This window comes from Sparus aurata, chromosome 17 (genome assembly GCF_900880675.1).
Source record: "Sparus aurata chromosome 17, fSpaAur1.1, whole genome shotgun sequence".
In the NCBI taxonomy this organism is placed as follows: domain Eukaryota; kingdom Metazoa; phylum Chordata; class Actinopteri; order Spariformes; family Sparidae; genus Sparus; species Sparus aurata.
In genome coordinates this window covers 1,635,389-1,659,907 of record NC_044203.1, presented here as the reverse complement: position 1 = coordinate 1,659,907, position 24,519 = coordinate 1,635,389, and the positions used below count along the sequence as shown (strand labels likewise).

The following is a 24,519-nucleotide window of genomic DNA, read 5'->3' as shown; positions in this document are numbered from 1 at the left end:
AAATAACTGTACAGTCACACATGTGAGGTTGTGCTGAAAATAATGACACCAAGTAAATTGTTTTTAAGATGAATATATATGATATAATGGCAAAATCAAAAATGGTCAAAAACAGCCAATTATACCCTGGAATATCGGATTTCACAACAAACCGAAATATCCCTGACGCCCCACCTTCAAACACAGCCTCATTTGGCCATCCATGAAAAAGCTGCTTAACCTCCCACTTTTTTATAGGAATACACTTTTCTTACGGGCACTGCACTAGTTAAATTGGTTAAGTTAAATTTTAAGTAATCTCATATTAAAACCAGCATGTTTGGCTTATTTTAAGCCTTCCAAATACCTCTGTAGAAATTCTTATTTCTAGATTTAACAATCTTAATTTAAGAAATCTTGTCAAGTGAAATTATCTTGCTGCATGGACAGATAATTTCAATTGTTTTGAGTACCTTTTCCCTCAGATTTAGTGTTTTTATCTTGTTTTTAGACCCCCCTTTTTTGCAGTGTGTCAAATAAGGGTAGAAGTCTACTGTTACCAGTAGGGGGCTTGAAGCACAGAAATTGCCAAATCAATCGCACTCACTGTGATCTGAGATAAGCTTAGTCATCTATAGGAGAAACTGTTGCTGATGTCACACATCCGTAGCTTCTAGCCACAAACACTGCTCTCTTTTACTGAGAACTCTTCCATAATAATTATAACAATAATGTTCCAAACACATTGTAGAAAAATGCAAAATCAGATAGCGATTTTTTAAAACAAGTACATTTTGTCTAGCATGAACAATGTAATCTTTAATAGTTTGGTAACTATGGCTTTAAAATGGTTATGATATGCCAGTAGTAATTATTTATACTAAATAAAAGCAAATAATGAGGTTGGCCATTTAAGTATTTGGGGAAATTCTAACATATTCTAAAACCACAAAAAATGTTGGTGAAAAATGAAGCTTTTCCCAAATATCCAAATCGCAGAGGCTGAATTTTTTTGATGAATCAAAATATGTGACAGTCCTGCAGTGAAGTCATGGGTGATGATTATTAGTATGAAATGTAGTGCATGAATAAATGAAGGACTCAGACATTGATATTCTTAGCTTAAACACATACAAAACTTTTAAACATCAAAATAATATTTATATATACACTTTACATCTACAACCTTAGTGCAACAATGACTTGCACACATAAAAGAATAGGAAGTGGCTCCCTCCCTCTAAACTAAAATAGTTAGTTAGTTAGTTAGACTAGTTCCTCTCAGGTAAAGAATCACACAGCTGTTGGATATTTGATATCGTGAAAAATATCGCATATGAAGGCAAATATCACGATATGCGATAATATCTAATATCACTCCAAGCGTACTGTAATGATGCACAAATATCATGGCATATAAATCTTCTTCACCAGATGTAAGAAAACATTTGGTACCCCAACAACTATCACATCATCATGATTTATCACTTTTCATCATTGTTTTCAGTGAAAATGGAAACTGTGATAAAAACACGATCATTCCTACTACTCGTGAATCATATCGCAACATCTGTCAACCCGACTGTAACATGGTTTTTTACTGAACCATATCGGGCATCCCCTAGTTAGATATCTCATGAACAGCCCTGTATGTAACCCTCGTAATACGTATTTATGTATTTCAGTGAGGGAGGACAATTGTGGGTCTTCCTGCATGTTGTATCAAAAATCTTCTAGCTATGAACATATGTAGGACCCTATGAAATCCATTTTATTTTTTCCCAATTTCCGTTTTATTTTTTCCCAAATTCCGTTTTTTCCATTTAAATTTTGGAAATCCAATTTTTTTTCTTACCTCTTACTCTTATTTTACTACAAAACAGTGTTTCTCTGATGTAAATGACAAGATGTACACAAATTAAATAGAAATTACCTTAAATGTATTGAGGTGACAAACACATTTCCTCAATACTGTACTGTAGAGTACACTAAAGTGCATCAAAAACATCTCATTTCATCATGTCTTCATACAGTAGTATATTTTCATTTGGGTTTCACTGAATAAAAACATGGTCAGCTCTCAGGCAGATCCAGTAAATGTTTGCATACCAAAACTGTTCTGAAAATTCAAGTTGTAAATATTAAAAAAATTTGCAAAGATGACCAACAAAATGAGAAACTATAATTGTAACGTTATGTCAATAACATACTAACCAGCTAGCAGCGAAAACACCAACCCTCCCCCTGTCCTCTGAGCTCCCAGCCCAGGCAGAGTCAGCTAAGAGGGCTGTGGCTAACGGGGCTAGCTAGCTAACAGCAGCTACCGTTAGCAGCAGTTAACAGTCACTCTGGTCTGGTGATATGCCGATAAAATGAATCGGACAGGTGGCTAACTCTCTCGCATTACACCTTTAATTATGATTTCTCAGGTCTGGTTCTTTGCAAAACAACAGTTCACCTGACACATACAAGTCGCTCAGGAGCTGCTCGGCTCTGTACTGAGGGGTTAATGTCGAGTCTCTCAGTTTTTTCGCCAACGCAGACGGAGCCGTGGGCAGTCGCTTCGCCATGCTTACATTGCTTTGACGGGGGGTGGGGGCCGGGGACATGTTGTGCCACCCAGATTTGCTTCCCTCCGTGCAGTTTTCCTCAGGCATAGGTTCCTCTTCCTCACGAAAACAACATTTCAGTGAAATTATGTCAAATTCCACGATATTCCGCGTTTAACAATAGATTCCGTTTTAATCGGCCAATTCCGCGATTCAAATCATAGGGCCCTAAGGACATAACATGCTTTTCAGGAGTTTTTTTTTTTTAGGTTCGTCTGGCTCATATATTGCTCATACTAATAATTAAATGTTTCATATTGGTGAGACTCTTTATACCATCTGTCATGCTGCAGGATGAACAGTACCTGTCTGCTGACAGTGTATGATGTCCACAGAGGCATAGAGAGAGCCTCACTGTAGCCACTGATGTAGTCACTGTGGTGGAGGATGGAGTATTTGGTGCGGAAGAGGACAGCAGGTCGACCGTGAGGCAGGTTCTTGTTATCTGAGAGGGTTGGAGCACAGAAGGACACAGCAGAAGAGACACCGGTGTGTGACAGGACCGAGCACTGCAGTTCACACTGAAGCCATCACAGTGAGGACTAATATATACATTGGGTCATGACGCAGTTTGACCTGAGACATGGTGGCTGATTCACTGCATTTTACAACTTCAACATGTTTCTGGATTAGATATGGCAGCTTTGTTCTAAACAGTATGGTGAGGAACAGGATTCATATGGTGTCATTATTTAACCTTGATAGTGAGTTCATTCTCCAAGTTTGATACGTGGTATTAAAAAACAGATCATAATCAGTAACATCTTGAAACACTGACCATCAATAGCTTGCCTCAGTCGCTGATTTAGCTCCTCCACTTTGTTCTGTAAGAGACAGAGCCAGAGTGACTCCAGGTTATAGCCTCGTACAAGGGTCACTTTCAAACCTCTCTGGCCCCTACTTTTTACACGCAACTGCAAAAAGATTGGAGATTGAAACAATCTCTTACCAGAGATCTACATGGGAATCACAAACACAGTTAAGATGAAGTGCCATACTGCAGAGAAGGGCTGAGACCAACTCACTTCCAGTCCAAACAATGCAGGACACTGATAATGTAGAGAATGAGCAGACAGTCATTGTGAGCAGCACAACACACTGCCTTTTGTTGGCAAATTATCTACAGATTTTTGTTAAATGCATTGATTGACTTGAATGTGAATCGACTCCAGCTCTGCAGCAGAAAGCAAACAGACAACATGGTTATTTCTGTTTTAAAAGGAGGCAGAATAGAAGAAGTAATCAAGTAAATCAATACATCTTTACAAACCAAAAAGGCTCATTCACATACAGTCACACACAAGCCATCAAAAAATCATGGTTTAAAGGTCCATGCGGATTATTTTTTTTTTTACATAGTCACAGGTTTAAAGGTCCAGTCTGTAGGATTTAGTAGCCTCTAGCAGTGTGGTTTCAGATTGCTACCAACTGAACACCCCAATTCTAACAGTAACTGCTTAAAATGCCAAAAACAAATTAAAACGGTCTCTAGAACCAGTGTTCGGTTTGTCCATTCTGAGCTACTGTCAACGCAGTGTTTCCTCTACATTCATTTAGGAGTGGCGGCCCACCAAATCCTAGACGCCTCTCCTTCAAATTTCTTTTTTTTTTTTGAATTGTCGCAAATACACCACCGCCGCATCATATCTCCACCTTCACAGCAGAGTCCTGCACTGGGTCGGGTGTCGCGAGTGCTGAGGTAAACTAGATAACTATCTTGCTCAGTATCTACTCTTTGGAGTAGATTCCCCCCCCTCCCAAGAACTTACTGGTGCCATCGACGTTCGTTAACTACTCGCGAGAGCGCGGTCTTGAAAGTGACATCATGTCAAGCACCCAGGCACCAGGTCAGAGAGTCAGAGGAGTGTCATCTCTCTATAAAAGTGAGAAATCTCTGTCTGTCTGTCTGTGTGTGTGTGTTCCTCAAATATCTCTGCAGATCAGGATCAGACTGACCTGAGACTTTCAACATGGCTGCTGCGTGGTTCAGTGGTGTGCAATAAGCATTTGCTTGGACTGCAATGATAATGTGAACAAATTATTTCATAAATGCTTTACAAATTCTGCAAGCATTGTCCACCGGAGCCACCACAGTCACGTGCGCACCAGAGCCAATCACTGCAGAGCTCAAGCCCACGACATACCTGAAGAAACAAGTGGATTTATACCTGCAGCTGCGCGAGCTGGACCGGGATTTTGCCGGTGGTTCGGGTCTGTTCTGTGCTTCTAAACTGACTGTTGTGTATTAATGAGATTAAACAAGTCCAAGTCTTTTCGGGTCTGAGGAGATCCAGAGACACACGGACAACAAAGTGGGATCGAATCTGTGGATGTTCGTGTACACGACCCACCGCCCGAGTCGACGGAGCGGACGCACTGGCATGTCCAAAACCAGATTTAGGGTAAATAATGTCCAACACGCTTTTTCGCGAACATTGCCGTTATGTTTGCTTTGTGTCTGGTGCAGGAAGAAACAGTAAAAATGTGCTTTTGTCACAAGTGGATTTATACCTGCAGCAGCGCGAGCTGGACCGGGATTTTGCCGGCGGTTCGGTCCCGTTCTGTTCATCTAAACTGACTGTTGTGGATTGTAATGAGATTAAACAAGTCCAGACCGAGTCTGTTCGGGTCTGAGCAGATCCGGAGACGCGCGGTCAACAAAGTGGGATCTGAATCTGTGGATGTTCGTGTGTAGCTAGCTGCTAGCCGCTAACCGACCCACACGGCCCACCTCCCGAGGCGACTGACCGGAAGCATCGGCACGTCCAAAACCGGACCTAGGGTAAATAATGTCCGCCACGCTTTTTCGCGAACATTGCCGTTACGTTTGCTTTATGTCTGGTGCAAGAAGAAACAGTAAAAATGTGCTTTTGTCACGAAAGTGTCCAAGCAGCAAGTTTGGTTGTTGAGGAACAGGAAGATGTGGGAGGGACATCGGCGGATGATTGACGGCAGCAGTGATGTGTTGGAGACGCGACAGATATAGCGAGTTTTGAGAGTTGAGAGATTTGTGACATATAGCGTGTTTGGAGTGTGTAGTTAGTGTGTTACGTAATATTTGGTGTGGTGTGTTCAGTGTGTAGTGGAGTCATGTTGTGAGGCAAACCAAGGAGGAGACGGCTGAATGTGGAACAGGCAGGAATGAGCTGAGGAGCCTGAGGCATTGCCTGCATTTAAATGTAAATAGTTACACATAACTTTGTAAATTTCAAAAACTTATGCACCAATTTAGTAAACAACAATTTATATTTGCATTATAACTAATGCAATTGGTTCATTAAACATATTTGTGGTTTTCACAGTAAAAAAACAAACTTTTTCTACTCTGATTTTATGTTATTTTGTGATTTTAGGTCCATAGTGTTAATATAGTACCTTAAAATGAAAAAATAACTGTACAGTCACACATCAGGGTTCATACACATTTTTCAAGGTCAAATTCAAGCACTTTTCAAGCACTTTTAAGGGTCATTTTCAAATTTTTCCAGCACCTTATTGCTGGGGTAAAATACATATCTACAGGAATATATACACTCATTTTTGTACATTGTATTATGCTGCGAACATCTAAAATCATGTTTCATAATAGCAAGAAGTTTAGAAATTAAAGGAGAACACAAAGTTTTATCCAAAAAAAGGGAAGCCACTTGGCGTTCTTCAGACACACTCGCACCGAGACAATGAGAGACTGAGAGCACCCTGTAATTTTCTTTTTTGACATAGATTTTTATGTTTCAGAATGCAGTGTTGGGAGTAACGCGTTACAAAAGTAATGCAATTACTGTAATGCATTACAGCTGTTGCTGTAACACAGTAATGTAAGGCATTACAAAAACAAAAAAAGGTAATATTTTACTCAGTACAAATCTCAGTAACGCGTGTTATAATGCATATAATGAGAACTTTTGATCGAGGAGAAGATGACTGGAAGGATGTGAAGAACATTATAGTTAAGTGCATTTTGTGTGCAAAACCAAAAGATCCCTCTACCTCGCAAAATAGCACAAGTCCTTTAACGAAACATCTAGAGCGGTGTCACACTAACATTAAGCTAGTGACCAAAAGAAAGCAAACTGAGCATGAGAGCGGAGAAAAAAACATTCTCCTGTACTGCGATGCTTAAAGCTCAAGAAGCGAGGAGACTGGTGGCAGAGTATGTTGTCAAAGACATGCTGCCACTTTCAACAGTGGATTCTCCGTCTTTTATAAAAATTGTGAGCAAGATCCCCGTCCAGGCGAGCAATGACAAGGTAAGCTATTATTGCCTCAACAGGTTAGTGCTGTTGGGCTACTGACTGTAATATAAATATAGCGACATAATGTCAGTCTGTGTTACATCAGTTTGTATCCAGATAAAACATACAAAAACTTCTGTTAAACACAATAAACATTAGCTAAAGGGCCTTACAATGTAGGCTCCCCCCTGTTTTTGAAAGGTCTGCCCAAACTGAATTTGAGTGTTATCGACCATTTTGAGATGTACGACCACTTTCTGCCCCATGAACAGATTTAGGCTACACTGGAAATCAACGTGTGTGTTTCAAAAAATGTCAATACAATGTAGATGCATTCTAAGAATATGTACTGTCCCTGATATATAGAGGATGGTGGGACATCACATCTAGAGGACATAAGCTTTTAGAAAATGCTTTCCCTTACGTTAATAACGATCAAGGTGTTGACATACAAAAAGTTATGACACATACTGATTTTTCAATGTAAATATTCTCATGAAACAGGTACTGCACCCCAAATGTTTCAATTTTAACACTGCAATTCATGTTCAGTATGGCCAGCCCTTTCAAAAACTGTTGTTTTCAGTGTTAGTGGTTGTATATGTTGTGAAAGTAACTTAAAAGTAATGCAATAGTAGTGTAATGCCTTACAATTAGAATACAGTAATATCACAATGTAATAAAGTTACTGAAATGACAGTAACAAGTAATAAATAATGCATTACATGTTTGGAGCAACTTGCCCAACACTGTGAAAATGTGTCACCTATCTGTAAGAAGTCTTGGCTTGCCATCTAATTTACTTTATTAGAAGTAAGTAATGAAAAGTGGAGACAGTGAACATTCCCTTTTCACACTTCAAGCTCTGACTGACGTCAGTGCCTGGTGTGACGTCACAGAGGCAAACTGAACAGTCAGTTTCTGACTCTGGCACTTTAGCTCTGGTGTTAGCTCTGGTGTTAACCAGTGTGAGTGACTCCTCTGTTGACAGCCTGTCAGCAGCAGGAGAGATGCTCTGTGCAGCATAGAGCGCTGTTCGCTTATTCATCAAAGTTATTAATATTGAACGTGTCATCAGTCCAAATTGCATCAAATTCCACCTTCTCCTCAGCCATCCTTCTATTGCTACCAGGCTGCATGTGTGACGATACACACACACAAGCCACAGACTGCATACACAGACAGTCAGGCGCTAACTTAACGAGGTCACGTAACGTGATTAATGGTCCGCTAATTATTCCTTAGCTTGTTATGGTTTAGCTAACGTTAGCGGTTAGCATAAACAAAGTGTTAACGTGCAGCGTTGGCCTAAGTTACTCAAAAAGTCTACACTTACATGTCATGTGACTTTAGAGCGCAGACTCTCCCACTGCACACACCTGCACATCTCTTTTGCAGACTTTGCATGACGCCACTCTTTGATTCGGTCCTCGTCATAACCATAGTTTGTACTTATAATTTTCAAGCCAATGCTCGTTAACACAGCAGCCTCCCAGCATTTTGTCATCTCCTACTGTCGCTCTTCTAAGAGGGGCGGGGCTACACACAGACTGGCAGGTCGCAGAGAGGAGCAGAGAGGCTCAGCGGAGCCCAGGAGGAAACATCTCCACATAAGGTTTTCTTACCCATTTTATTTCTCCTTGTAATAAGCAAACTATCCAGTCCATCGCAATTTTGTGAAAGACATAGAGTTATAATGTCAAGCACTTAAACTAAAATCCAAGCACTTTTTAGGCCTTGAAAATACAACATTGAAATTCAAGCACTTTCACGGATTTCAAGCACCCGTACGAACCCTGACACATGTGAGGTTGTGCTAAAAATAATTACACCAAGTAAGGCAAGGTAAATAGTTTTTAAGGTGAAATATAATGGTATAATCAAAAGTAGTCAAAAACAGCCAATTATATCCCTGACGTCCCACCTTCAAACACAGCCTCATTTGGCCATCCATGAAAAAGCTACTTAACCTCCCACTTTTCTATAGGAATGCATGCTTCCTACGGGTAATGCACTAGTCTTGTAAATAGGGCAATGACTCACCGGAGAAAAGGTAGACTTATTATCTTAAGAAAACTTATAATAGATTTTATAAGTTCAATAGACATTCGCAAAATATTGATGGCCAGCTAAGGTTACGTAACATATCGGTAGCTTAATTAATTGGGCCCGGTGCCAACTCAACTCAGTGTCGCTAACGTGAGTAAACTAATTGATAGCATTAAGCGAATATATACACGCCATGATGTAACTGCTGACTGCATTTTCAGATGAGCTTGTTCAAATATTTCTCAAAACCCAGAAAAATTCATTGTTCTGAGCCTGGGTGCAATCTTTGCCACTGATTCTACAGCCCCATCAAGAAATTATTATTTATTGTTTTATTTATTTATTTTTATTTTATTGTTGTATTTTTGTTATTATTTTTTATTTTTACATTCAGCCTTTAAAAAGCCATTTTCCATGCCAGCCATTCAATAAAAAGGGGGATTATGCTGGGCATAAAAGTCAAATCTGCAGTCAAGTGTCATTTGTTTACGCCGCCACGGCTCCCCGGAGAGCCTGCCCCCACTGCTGAAAAAAATCAGAGAGGAAACACTGCAACGCATAGCTGTGAATCGTGGCAGCTCCATGGAAGAGGACCTGCTCTCTCTGTAGGTATGAACAGCTCATTCTAAGGTAACAAAACACCTTAAATACCACACACTGGACCTTCAATTGTACTGTAAAAACAAACAAACAAACAAACAAACAAAAAGAATACAAAAATGATAACATCTGTATTCAAAAGCCCTTCAGTCACTTCAGCCACAATGTTTGGGAGGTTTGATGGACAATGATGGCTTTTCTGACCCTGACATAGCTGCTACAGACACGTTCTGCTCTACAGATTTATTTTCAGCATTTGAAAACATTAATTTGATCCATAAATGGAAACTGTTTCTGATAACAAATAGGAAGCTGCCAGTTGACAGCGTCCTGGGGTCAAGTCATATATTTTCTGTTTGTGTAGATCTTTTCGCTCTATGACTAAGAGGTCTGAAGTAAAGTAGCACTGAATGTGAATATACTGGCTGCTACATAGTCAAAACAAATATATGCATAAAAATATATCATGAGGAGATCTGCACTGACAACTCAAAGGGTCCAAAAACGGTTTGGTTGGCATTTTAAAGATTCTTTGTACAAATTCTTTACAATAGTTGTGATGGTATCCCTGTAAGACGAGAGAACCAGTCAAGACTATCTCCGCTCAAATTGGAAGTAAGTGCTTTAGCACTTGTGAGAGGCAGGTAGAGATTTTCATCCACCTCACAGGCAGTCAGGATCAGCTCTGGCATCACCTGCTGGATCAGCTGTAGACAGGCCTGGCCACATTTTTTAGTTCTTAGTTACATTTTCTTTTTAAAAAATAGAATCATTTACCAAAACTCTCTTCTGCACTGACAGTAACTTTGACAGAAATTTGCTGATTTATATTTGGTGTAATGAATATACTGTGCATTTTCTCTATTAAATTAACAATGATAATAATAATAAACAATAAACTGCTGTTGATACAGCAAACACAGTTACGTGTTGGCCTCTTGCCAGCTACAGAGCCAGGTTAGTTACACTCTGTTGGACTTTAAGGGCCTTATTTGCCCCAAGGGAATCAGTTCAGTGTCATATAAATCTTTTGACTGTGATTACAGAAGAGGGAGCTTTAACATAAGATGCAACCCTGGATGTCATTATATACAGGAAACCTTTTGAGAACATGATGAATAGCAGTTGTACCAATGTTTATGTGAACAGTTGTTTATCATTCATATACATTGTGAGCTTAATACTGAGGGCAACCACAGCTTATGACAGTAAAAATGCATTATTACATTATTCCCTCCTGCTGCTGTCAGACTTTATAACCAGCACTGCTCCCAGTAGACCTCACTGTACAATACAACTCTATACATAACTAATTTCTCCTTTTTGGTTTGCACTATCTGGACAATTTTTTAATATCCATATTCATTATTTGTAAATAACAACACACTGCCACCACTGTTATAATTACATGTTCATATTGTACAATATTATATTTGTATGTGTATACAAGTCTATTCTATTTCTTACCTTTTGATTATATTGTTTATTTATTACTATAATTATTGTTTTTTTGTAATATTACTGTCCATTGGCTGCTGTGGCAAAGACATTTCCCTGTTTGCGGGACCATAAAGGAATTCTGATTCTGAATTCTGAGACCAGGGTTGTTCATGTGTATTATCACACTGTGTCATACAAGATCATTTTTGGAGACTGGCTTGTTGAATAACTAACCTAAAAAGTGATGCAAACATACAATCAGTACCAAAAGTTAACTCCAGCACTCCATGCCAACTACCGGTACTTATACTACACCTTGTTTAGACAAAAACATTGTCCTCACTAAGGGGACAGAGATTTCAGCAACTGAAACTGGCTTTTAATTAGGTGGCCTGAGGGTTTTTACTGTTAAATCAAGGAAGTATTATCAACTTCAGCTGTAATTACATTGTACCTAGAAAAAACACAGCAACGGATTTACATACTATCACTTATTCATAGTAAAGTGTTAGCATGGAGCACCAGGGCAGGTGATAAAGACCAGGATGACTTTGGTTTAACTGTTGGCAGTTACTACTATTCCAAGTGATAGACAAGCCAATCTCCTAAACAACAGCATTGATCCCAGACCATTCACTGATTGATCACGGCTGACCTTGTCATCACAGCTGCAGCCCAGGTCATCTGTTACTGCAGGAACCAGCCCAGAGGCTGCTGGTCTGGAGACCTCCTCCGGAATGGTGGGTCTGTATGGAGGGGCTCTGAGCAGGTGGTTCAGACTGCCATGGGTTCCGTTATTGGGAACTGGTTTCAGACCGAGAAGATCTGAGAATAAATAAAAATCAGTCAACCAGTCAACACACATATTGGTTAAAAACCCACTTTGGACACAAAAATATGCCTTACCACACATGACATTGTAAAGCTCAATGTTTTCAAAGGCTGGGACTTTAGTCCTGAATTTAAATGTTGGTCCATACCCCAAGAAAATTGTCTGAAAATGAAAGTTGATAGCATATCATTTGATTTGTCACAGTAAACAACAGTCTGCATCGTACTACTCACAATTTTTCAATACTCCCAATGCTAAGTACAATACTATTATGGCCACTAGAACATTACTTGTAGTATTACTTTAATGTGCTGCTGCACTGGGTATTAAACGACAGTCAGCTATAGATTATTGAGAGTACTGTACCTGCATGCTGTTAATCTTATTGTCATACCCATGGTCACCAGAGAAGCCACAGTGCCTCTTCCCTTCAGGAACTTTCCTGTAATGAACAATATGAGTCAAATGTCAGAATTTACTTGATGAATATTGTGATTTGGGGCTGCTACTTGCAATTATTTTCATTCTCAATTAATCTGCCAATTATTTTTATGATGATTATGTTTGGACATCAACAGGAAGTTGCACTGTGCTACCCCTGGCAATTACTGTTGCTGCGAAAAAGAAGTTGATCGCTAATGTGTAACGTTAAGTAGAGCTAATGAACCTAACTGACAAGTAGCAGAGTCTCGTTTCTAAATTATGTGGTAGAGGAGTCAGATAGAGGTAGCAACATGTCAGCTATTTGACAATACTTTACTCTGGATCATCCCACCAGTAAAACGGTAACATGTTCAGTAAGGCTGTAATACAGCAAGGCTGTAATTTGGGGGGACGGCTTGAGTGTTGCCAATTTCAACACCAGCAACCGTATAAGAGTGCAACAAAACTGCTCTCCCCAATCTTTAAGAGACAGTGAGGAATGTCAAAATAGAAAGTAAAAGGGGGCTCACGTGATGGCAAGCTAGAGGACAGACATGTCGACGCGAGCTCCGCATTTATTGATTAAAGCAACGATTCATATGTACTGACAGTCTAAAATAAAAGCGCGAACCGCTTGCCAACAGGGACGGATTTTCATCCTCATACATGTCTAAAACGAGGAAGATGACAGGTAGAAGACAATCGGGCGCAGCTACTACAACAGCTAGCAAACAAGCTAAAGCCACGCTACCCGCCATGTCTGAGCAGGGAGAAGGTACGGAACGGGAATACAGCTCAGCCGAAATAATGGCTGCTATCAACGAGGGCAACAAAGCGATAACCAGCAGGATTGAGGATTTAAACTTGACTCTAAAAACTTTGCAACATAAAACAACACTCATTGAGAAGAAACAAGAAGACATGGAAGGTGGTCTCAACAGGCTCGACAGCGACGTGGATAACCTGTCCAGGCGCCTCGCCCAGACGGAACAAACTGTGCAGGATTTGAGGGCGAAGATGGACGACATGGAAAACCGCTCCAGGAGATGCAACCTCCGCTTGACAGGACTACCAGAAGGATGCGAAGGAGGTTCCCCCATAAAATATGTGGAGAAACTACTGCAAAACATCCTGGGAGCTGACAACTTTCCAAACGGAGTGGAGCTGCAGCGCGCCCATAGATCACTCGCGCCGAGGCCGAAGCCGGGTCAACCACCGCGGGCGTTAATAATGCAGTTCCTCCGGTACCAGGATAAGGAGCGGCAGTGGCGGTTCTAGACCAGTTTTAATAGGGGGGCCAGGTTGGGGCCGGCTTTTTTGTAAGGGGGCACATACAACCCGGAAAAAAGGATAAATCCCTCATTCAGACAAAGCAGTGTTTACAATTTCAACAATTTTGATTGGGTAGTAAACTGCTGAGACACTTTATTTCTGCCTTTCCCTTCAGAACAAAATCATTGCAAGAAATCTGTCATTGTATTATTGATGCAGACTCCCTGTCAGGGGGGCCACAGGGGGGTCCAGACTCAGAGTTACAGGGGCACTGGCCCCTGTTGGCCCCCCCCAGAACCGCCCCTGAGGAGCGGGCCTTGACGGCGGCGCGACAGCTGGGCACGCTGCGACGCGAAAACAACATCATCCGACTCTACCCGGATTATTCGTTTGAGCTTCAGCAGAAACGGCGAAGATTCGACGAGACAAAGGAAATCTTGCGGGAGAAAAGAGTGGAGTATCGGCTGGTTTATCCTGCTTGCCTGCTCCTGAAACATGCCGGTAAGGATCTAACCTACACAGACCCAGGTGAAGCCCGTAAAGTCGCCGAAAACCTGTCCACTGCGCACTGAACCAAAAAAAAAAACCCAAAACGCCTGGAGACTACCTGTTCCCCATTTATTCAACATCAGTTAACACTCTGCATGGGCTGAGTAACATGCGGGCTCTCTTGGCGCCCGCCCCTGACCCTGGCGCCTATATTGGAGTAAGTGAATTACAGCAAAGCCTGCACCCTCGTTGTGAATAAACTTTTAAGGTCTCCGGACTTTTTGCTGGTGAGACTGTTTATCCGGAGTGATGATGGACACAGCCCAGTTATTTCTGGATTACTGGCCACCCAGTGTAGGAGATATGGGATGATTAACAGTTTTGTCTCTTTTTCTTTTCTAGAGGATAAACAATGGACATGATAATAATACCAAGTGCCATTTTTCTTTCTTTCTTATGCCACTTCGATGTTCTTCTTTTATTTCTTTCATTTAAATAGCACGTTTTTGTCTAACAAGGTGTAGTATAAATACCGGTAGTTGGCATGGAGTGCTGGGAGTTAACTTTTGGTACTGATTGTATGTTTGCATCACTTTTTAGGTTAGTTATTCAACAAGCCAGTCTCCAAAATGATCTTGTATGACACAGTGTGATAATACACATGAACACCCTGGGCCTCAGATTCAGAATCAGAAGTCATTATGGTCCCGGTTCATTTATATAGGCTACTGTAAATTGTCTTTTCACAACCCTTGAATTAATAATGCCTAATTTGATAAAAACGCTACGATCTTATTTGAATTTATTGCTATAATACTCACTAGCCTATGTGATGTTGTGAATCTCTGATTTGAGGCTGTTTGGTTGAATTTATTGGTCAGGCTTATATCGACTTTGTATGGTTTATTAGTCAGGAATTAAGGACCTCTGATACTAGATGTCTCCTAGTTGCAACATGTCCCTATTTAACCTTTACGTTGTGAATATTCATTCAGTACATAATACGGAGACCGCTACGTTACCACCTATCAATGCGCTTTATGTGTACTAAGGAGGAGTACAAACTCGCGCATGTGTTCTTTTGGGTGATTTTCAACTCCCACTGTTCAGGGAAGGGGGTTGATGGGGGAGGGAAGGGGGAGCGGGGAGTGGGTAAAGTGTTTTCTTTATATACATTCTCACGTTTATTTTCATTAATTTTCTCTTTCCTTATTTTTGTGATGAGAACTTCATTTTGGTGCAGCACAGCTAAACTTAAATCCAACACTAGAAAATTACCTACCAACTTGGGATGCCCTCACACCAACATTCATGCCAGGGAAATATTTAGGATCTAAATACATTCAATACCACTTCTAATGACTACTTGGCGATCATTATCATGGAATATTAATGGCATACATAACCCAGTAAAGAGGAAACAAATTCCAACTTATTTAAAGAGAAACAGGACAGATGTGTTTCCTGCAGGAGACTCATTCAAATATAAAAGAACATGAAAAATTAGGCAAGATATGGGGTGGCCAGATATTCTTCAGCTCCTTTACCTCTAGCTCCAGAGGAGTTTGCATTCTTATAAACAAACATTTTCCTTTCATACTAGGGCTGCACAATTCTGGAAAAAATGTGAATCACGATTTTTTGCTTAGAATTGAGATCACGATTCTCTGGCACGATTTCTTTTCACAAAATGTTTATTGCACTAATGAACTTGAACAAAACAAAAAAAACATTGTAGAATGCAAAGCAATGTTTTTTTTGTTTTGTACCAAGTTCTATCATTGGATGAGAAATGATTTTTACAAAAGTAAAAAAAAAAATTTGGGCATCCTTTAATACCTCATGTTGTACAGGGGCCGTATCTTTGGTAGGTGATTTGTGATAGCTGCTGTGATCGGCTTTCTAAAACGGAGGCATAATACTCCTCCTTTTCCAAAAGCCACCTCAGAGGAAGGCGTAAACATGTGACGTGACGTGAAGCTCGAAGTTGGGCTGTGAACAGTTGATGACGAATTTGTCTTCAAAATAAGAGCTTTACATTGCACCCCATTGGAGTTTAGAACTGGGTTCTTAGCGGGGGGCTTTTAATTTGAAAGTAGCGACCCTTCCTAGCTTGTCGCTACAACAACAAGCTAACACAACCATACAGCTAGAGAGACGCTAACATCTCCAGGATTTCAGCGGCTGTCCAGTTGCTCATCTAGCAGGTGAGGCGAAAATAAGTTTACCCTCCGAGGCGGCAAATCGGCGGACCAAAACAGACCCCCAACTTGCCGCCTCCTGTCTAAAACCGTGGACCTAGCCGCCAAAAGGACGGGCAGATTGGCGGCTTGCTGCCCCGTCTAAAAACGGCTTCTCATTCACTCCTTCCAAACACTCAACTGCAGGCGGGCTTCCTCCACTGAATCACGTGTTGTAAAGACGCTTTACCACAGGTTGAGGGCAGAGGCAGCGGCAGTGCTGCGTTTGGGGGCGCTTAAAAAATAATCCGGGAGGAAAATAGGAGCATTTGTTTGTGATTCAGCTCGAGATATAAAATGCTTCAGAATCGCTGTGCGTAGAAATGAGATCACGTGTATGTGTGAATCGAGATGGCGATTTTTTAACGATTTTTTGTGCAGCCCTACTTCATACCAGAAAAAGTAGAACGTGACCCAGGTGGAAGATTTATAGTGGTAAAGGGTAAGGTGCTATCGGAGGCTATTACCCTGGTTAACATTTACGCTCCAAATCATGATGATTTGAACTTCTTCCAAACTCTATTCTTAAAACTATCTGAAATAGAGGGGGATATAATTATGGCCGGCGATCTTAACTTGACCCTAAACACTAAACTGGATCGCTCTTCTGATAAAAATCCAATGAAATGCAGATCGAGAAAAGTAGTTAACTCCTATATGAAGGACCTGGGGCTTTGTGACATATGGAGATACACACACCCAAAAACAAAGGAGTACTCATTCTTTTCGCCAGTGCATAACTCCTTTACTCGAATAGACTATTTCATTATATCTATGACAATGGTGCACAGGGTTAGCAGCTGCGAATATCTACCCCGGGTAATGTCAGACCACGCCCCCATTTCTATGGTAATGCTTCCTAAAGACAACATTGAGAAATTTTATAGGTGTAGAGTTAACCCCACGCTACTACACAATCCAGAATTTGATAAATTGATCACCTCCCATATTAAATTATTTTTAGAGACTAACTCTGAAACTGCTCCGTCACCCTCTATCCTTTGGGAAGCCCTAAAGGCCTACCTGAGAGGACAAATAATTTCTTTCTCAAGTCACAGGAAAAAAGAATATTGGAAAGAACTGGAACTTTTAGAAGCAGAAATAAAGAGCTTGGAAAAGGAACATTTTAAAACAAGATCGGAAGGCATACACAGGGCACTCTTAAGAAAACGTAACCAATATAATGTATCGAACACCTACAAGACAGAGAAAGCATTACTTAGAACTAGACAAAGGTATTACGAACTGGGGGATAAGGGAAACAAACTGTTGGCCTGGCCACTGAAAAAACAAATTTCCACCTCCATGATACAGAAAATTAAAAAACCTGATAACTCCACCACATGCAACCCAAAAGAGATAAATAACTGCTTTCAAAAGTTTTACGAGAATCTATACTCATGATCACGAGTGCGAGAACACGGCAGATAAATGTGAGAAATTTCTATCCTCCTTGAATTTACCAAAAATATCATTCTTAGAACAAGCTGTTTTAGAACAACCACTAACGAGTAATGACATTTTAAGAGCTTTAATGTCTCTTCAGTCCGGAAAAGCCCCTGGAATAGACGGGTTCACACCTGAATTTTATAAAAAATACCAGAGCCACTTGATGAACACTTTAATGGATATGTACCGCTACTCAATTGAGAACAAGACATTGCCCCCAACGACTCAAGAAGCCCTCATTACACTAATCTGCAAACCAGAGAAAGATCCCGAACTTATGGGCTCTTATTGTCCCATTTCTTTGCTCGCGGTGGAAAGTAAGATTTTCGCCAAGGCAATGGCGACAAGGCTAGAAAATCCCCTATCATCACTCGTTCACAAAGATCAGACTGGTTTTATAAAAAACAGATTCGCGATGAACAATTTGAGATGCCTTTTCTACATAACATCAGAGGCAGGAAGTTCAAAGGATACACCTGTAATTGCTTCGCTAGACACCGAAAAAGCGTTCCATCGTGTTGAGTGGTGCTACATGTTTAAAGTTCTAGAACATCTTAATTTTGGTAATTACGTTATAAATTGTGTGAGGCTTTTATATGATAAACCTAGGGCCAGAGTGCGCACCAACGGAACTGTATCTGGCTCCTTCACTATTGGGCGTGGCACAAGACAGGGGTGCCCCCTGTCGCCCCTGATCTTTGCTCTCATCCTGGAACCTTTGGCTCAACAAATTAGAGAAGATCCCAACATAATAGGGAACACTACACACAAAATTGCATTGTACGCTGACGATATACTTTTGTTTTTAACTAATCCGGAAACATCACTTAAAGCCTTACTACACCTAATTGACTGCTTCAGCAGCTTTTCTGGCTACAAAATAAAACTACAAAATAAACTGGACTAAAAGCGAACTCCTCCCATTATCTAAGCCCGGCTTATCCACAAGGACTCTCTGTACGCTCTTTCAGGTCAAACCTAAGATCAAATATTTAGGAATCATAACAGACGGTACTCTTAAGAACCTGTATAAGCTCAACTACCTACCTCTACTACAAAAGATTGAAAAAGACTTGGCTAGATGGACAACCCTTCCTCTGAGCCTTATAGGCAGAGTAAACGTCATTAAAATGAACATATGTCCTAGACTTATGTACTTATTCCAATCGATACCAATTGATCTTCCACGTTCCTTCTTCAACAAATACAATAAAATAGCCGGAAAGTTCATCTGGAGTAACAAGGCCCCAAGGATTAACAAGGTCCACGCTATGTTTACCGGTAGAGAGAGGAGGACTAGGACATCCAGATATACAATTATACTTATGGGCTGCCCAATTACGACCACTTTTTTACTGATTCGGAGGTGATGAGACTCCCTCCTGGACACGAATAGAAAGCTATATCTTAAACATAGAAGACTTATCACACATACCATACTGTTTTAATATTAAAACTGTAAAAAAAACACACAAATAACCCAATCATTATTCACTCATTTAAAATCTGGGACAAAATTAACCGTTATTTAGGACAAGTAACTTCTTTATCTCCACTCACCCCTATAATGTCCAACCCTTCCTTAGAATTTGTACAGAAGGACCTGGGTTTTAAGGTGTGGGCCCAGAAGAATATAATTAAGATTGATGACCTATATGATGGTAACACACTAAAATCGTTTCAGCAGCTGAGAGACTCCCATCATATTCCAGCCACGCATTTTTATAGATATCTCCAGCTACGTCACTTTATACGATCACAGCTGGGGGGAACCTTGGAAAAACCGCAGCTTTCTCAATTGGAATCGCTGCTTACTCAAAGAATTAATAGAAAACATATTTCAAGAACTTACAATCTCTTAATGACTAATAATAAAGCTAGCACTATTCTGGTCAAAGAAAAATGCGAGAAAGACCTTGGAGCTCAAATAGACGACGATCGTCGGTCCTCATTACTCGCTTATGCACAAAAAAGATTCATTAACACAAGATACAAAATCTGTAATTTTAAAACTATGCACAGAGTATATTACACTCCTGAAAAAGTTAGCCGTTTCAAAGGCAATATATCTCCACATTGCAACAGATGTAAAACTAAGATTGGGGATTTCCTACATATGATCTGGACTTGTCCACAGCTAGAACAATGGTGGAAGGATATAGAACATACACTCAAAGAAAGTCCTAAAAATGATATTTACCTTATCGCCTTCTATAGTACTCCTCGGTGACTACTCTAATCTCCGGTTCAACTCAACACACTCAGCTGATTTCTTTGGGCTGGCCATGACGGCGGCAAAAAAATTTATTCTGTCCAAATGGATAGCTGAGGACCCCCCTAATCACTCTCACTGGGTAAACGAACTTAACTACTGTATGCCCTTAGAAAAGATCACATATAATGTAAAAGGTAACCCACAGAGATTTTTACAAAAATGGCAATCCTGGATTAACTTTCTAGAAACATGATTTGGTGAATCTGTGCAGCACCACCACTTCTCATTTCATTTTAATTTTATCTTTTATTTTCTCATTCTCATTTTTTTTTTTTTCTTTTTTTTAATTATTACTTTTATTTTATCTATCCTTTTGTTTAATTTCCCTCTATACCGATCCAGCACTCACTATGCAATGTCTAGGGTACTCTTGTGTAAATGTAGGTGGGGTCGCTTATATGAGAATGAATGTGTGATTATATCTAGAACCATCCATATATTTTTGACTATACACTTGGTAATTCACCGGTGCTGATCTGTCTCTATATGAGTCATCAGAACTGTGTAAATATTGTATGGATATTATGAGGTGTGGATCGAATGTGGTATTAATAGGCTAGATGGAGGATGTTATATATTTGAACTGAGTGAAGAATGCAACTTTTACAGATGGAAGAATATCTTGCCACACCACAGCACTGAGAAATGGTCGCTGCATAGCTAAACGGAAATTGGGCTCACTATTTTTATTTTTATTTGGTCTACCCACCTACCCCTTTTCCTGTATAAGTACGCATATGCGGATACGCATATGTCTGTGCGAATGCTTGTGTAGCCGTGTATGTGTGTGTGGGCAAACCTATGTATAAGTCTGCATATGTGTGACTGTACGTGTATATTAAGACTGATATATACATACATTTGTAACTATTATTTATTTATTTCTTTTCTTATTTTATTTAAAAAAAAATTTTTTTTTTTGTTTATGTTATTTTTGTGTAGATACATTATTATATCTTGATTTATTCTTACTCTTTGTTTTGTACTCTAAAAGTTCAATAAAAATAATGTTCCAAAAAAATAGAAAATAAAAGAACATTGTGAGGGGGCGCCGTTTAGCTTAGTTGGTAGAGCGAGTGGCCAATTTACAGAGGCTGTGTCCTCGCTGCAGCAGCCCCGGGTTCGAGTCCCGGCCTGGGGTCCTTTGCTGCGTGTTATTCCCCCTCTCCCTTAACCTATTTCCTGTCTGTCTTCAGCTGTTCTGTCAAAAGATGCCAAAAAAAAAAATAGTATTAAAAGAATGTTGTAAGGCAATCATCCTCTGCAAAGAAATTCTAGACTCTGCTGGGAGGCGCAAACTGAAAAAGACCCTTACTTTAGCCATTTTCAGCTGAAGCTAACAGCTGCAGACATAAATAATAACTGTTACTGTTGTCCATTATCCTTGCCAAACTGTGGTCAAATAAGATCAGATCAAATCTGGCTCAGTTCAAAGTATTTAGAAGGAGTTTATTTCATTTTGTGGACAGTAAATGCGTGCAACAGCATACAGCGGTGTTATAGAGTGTTATTCTGTCATATGTATGTGTGTATATGACAAATCTCATCTGAGCTATGGCACAGAATGTTTTTTGCAGAACTTTATGATGTCACAATGAAGCTGACCTTTGACCTTTTGGACATAAAATGTGATAACTTCATAATTCTCCTGATTTGTGTTAAAGTTTTTGTCAAAATTGAAAAAAAAAAAAATTAATTGCAAAAATGTGAGTCCAAGGAGACGTTTTAGCATTGAAGGAATTCTCTCATTGCATTTCTGAGAAATAGTATTTAAGAGAATGAGACACCATGAGGTCACAGTGACCTTGACCTTCCACCACCAAAAGGTTATCATTTATTCCTGAGTCCAAGCTGACTTTTGTGCCAAATTTGAAGAAATTCCCTTGAGGCATTGTTGAGATAACATGTTCACGAGAATGTGCGGACAGACGTACGGACAACCAGAGTTGCATTAACATGAATGTGCTTCCGGGGAGTAACGTGGTACGCCCGCCCAAGATGGCTGCTTAGGGAGAAGCAGAGCTCGCATTTCCCCTAAATCCCCCTAAAAAACTTAAATTTAAGTCGTTGTTTTGATCTCATTTGGTTTTCTGACATTCTTGGGAGGTGGCATGAGTCCTAAAAGTCACTACTTTACACGAATCAGCCTCTTAATTCCAGAAGAAAGCCAGCACCGGACCCCCAGCTAACGCCACGGCCTAAAATGGCTGAGACACCTGTTACATCTGAGAGTCCTCCTATAGAGAGCGTGGCGGCTGAGTTGACCAGCATCCGATCTATCCTCGAGATCCTGGCTAAAGACATGAACGAGTTGAAAAACGGAGTCGAGTCTTTGAACGAAACTGTTAATATCCTCGGCGGTAGGATCACGGAAGCTGAGGAGAGAATCTCCCGGCAGAGGACGAAGAAGCTAAAGCTAACCCAATCCTGAAAAACTTGGTGAAACAGAACCAGCAGTTGCGGGAGAAAGTGACGGCACTGGAGGGATTTTCCTGACGCCAGAATATCAGAATCTCTGGTATTAGAGAGGGAATGGAGGGCCGGGATTTGGAAGGATGCTTCAAAACTCTGTTAAATGAGGCGCTGGACATTGAAGCTGATGCTTGGTTTGAGATAGACAGAATCCACCGCGTCGGCCCTGCTCCTGCTAACGACGCAAGGCCGAGGCACATCATTGTCCACTTTGTGCGGGACAAAGCAAAGGCCGCGGTTCTCACAGCTGCAAGGAATAATAAGCAGATCACCTGGAGGGACATGAGGGTCCGTTTTTTCAAGACTACGCCCAAGAGATACAGGAAAAACGCCAGAAATATGATGAGGTACGGTGTATACTGCAACAACGCAAGATTGATTACTTATTGCATTACCCTGCTGTTATGACTTTCACATTGGATAACCGGCGACACCGATTAACAATCCCTGCGGAGGTGAAGAGTTTTTTCAGCGGCCGGGAAGCAACGGAGTCTCCCGCTGAGGACGGTGGGGGATAGGTGCCACTCAATACGGGCGAAAAAGGAAGAATCAGTTTATCGTGGATTAATCTAAATTAACTGACTCATTATCACCGCTTACAATGTGGAGGACAACTGGACTCAGATGGAGGTCTGATTTTGGATGAGCGCCTTATTTATTTTATTTTTTATTTTTTCTGTCCGGTTATACACTCATGGCCCGCTGAGATGTTACTGACCATTTAAAACTTAAGTTAATTGTGGACAATGCGCTCGATTTTGTTTGAAGGTTTTTCCTTTTTTTGTATGTTCTTCACTGAACGGGTAAGGTATGATTTAATCTACTTTCCACACCCACTTAACTCCAACAATAGTATATTGCATATGTGAAGGTGTCAATGTACGTTATAGAGGTGGATTGATTTCGGACATAGACCTATATAGTTCTTCCGCAGTTTGAGAGTGATCTAAGTAAACTCAACGACTTTAATAACCTGAGTGATGTGAATGAGTAAGGGATGGGAATGGGCGAGCTAGGAGGAGGGGAGTTTTTTTTTGTTTTTTCCTGTTCGTTTTACTGTGCCTACAATGTTGTACAATTATGCTCATTTTGTCCAATGATTCTTGCCAGGAAATTACTTATAACTCTGCGTGGATTGGACAGACAGAGCTCTGTGGGGGTTGCTACCTATTTAGACAAATTTAATAAAACACTGCCAGATGACTATGTGTAAAATAGTGTCATGAAATATAGCAGGGTGCCACAATGTTGTGAAAAGGAAAAAGATCCTCACCTATTTGAAACAGAAAAAAACCACTTAGCTTTTATTCAGGAGACGCATTTAAATGATGATAAATCTGTAAAATTAAAAAGGGATTGGGTGGGTCAAGTTTATTTTAGCACTTATTCCAATATGAAAAGAGGGGTGATCACATTAGTTAGGAAGAACATAGACTTTGGAGTACTGAAACATTACTCTCATCATGAAGGTAGATGGGTAATTTTGGATGCTGTGTTAGAGGGTCAGAAAATAGCTTTTGTAAATGTTTATGCGCCAAACGCATCACAACCAGGCACGTGGGAAGATGTTTTAAGTAGGGGGGGCTGCCAACTGAATGAATGAATGAGTGACGTCATTGTATTTTTTTCTGCTACTTTACCCTAGCGCATCGCACACTACTGCTGTTTTGATCTTCCTTGTTGTCCTCCTCCTCGGTGATATTCGTTTTTTTTTTTTTTTATATGGGCACAGTAACATTACTTGTGAAAAAATCCAATATTCCTTTCTGTTTTACTCCACGTCCATGGTTGTCACTCGCCATTGTTGTTCGACTATTCATTTGAATATGCTGAAGCGGCTTCCTGGTGAGGGAGTCTCCTCCACAAATATTTTTTTTTTAAATGTATTTTCCCACACATTCCCACAACTCTATTTACACCCCATATAATTTATAGATATTATATATACACTACTCACAATAAGTTAGGGATATTGTTATTTAAATGAGTGCTTTTCCTATTTGGTCTGAATTTTAATGAAATAAGTAAAAGTTCCCTTTGATATTACTAATAATGAATGAGAAGAAACACCATTTTCATTAGTTTAATATTTATTACCCCAAAATTTTAGACAATAACAAGGATAGCCCCAAATAACAAAAATTGACAATGTCAG

At 40.2% G+C, this 24,519-nt stretch overlaps 1 protein-coding gene across 5 annotated transcripts in view; it reads right to left on the bottom strand.

The window, feature by feature from the left end:
- Nucleotides 1-24,519, bottom strand: part of enpp2 (ectonucleotide pyrophosphatase/phosphodiesterase 2) — a 133,285-nt gene that overhangs the window by 19,120 nt on the left and 89,646 nt on the right. For 3 of the 5 annotated variants that reach the window (XM_030394891.1, XM_030394888.1, XM_030394890.1), the window contains exons 16-20: nucleotides 12,111-12,186; nucleotides 11,819-11,906; nucleotides 11,568-11,737; nucleotides 3,367-3,502; nucleotides 2,894-3,033 (exon numbers count right to left, since the gene is read on the bottom strand). In XM_030394891.1, the coding sequence (XP_030250751.1) occupies nucleotides 2,894-3,033; nucleotides 3,367-3,502; nucleotides 11,568-11,737; nucleotides 11,819-11,906; nucleotides 12,111-12,186 (610 nt within the window). The remainder of the gene's footprint in view (nucleotides 1-2,893; nucleotides 3,034-3,366; nucleotides 3,503-11,567; nucleotides 11,738-11,818; nucleotides 11,907-12,110; nucleotides 12,187-24,519) is intronic. The other 2 variants (XM_030394892.1, XM_030394893.1) reach the window with 1 other exon arrangement.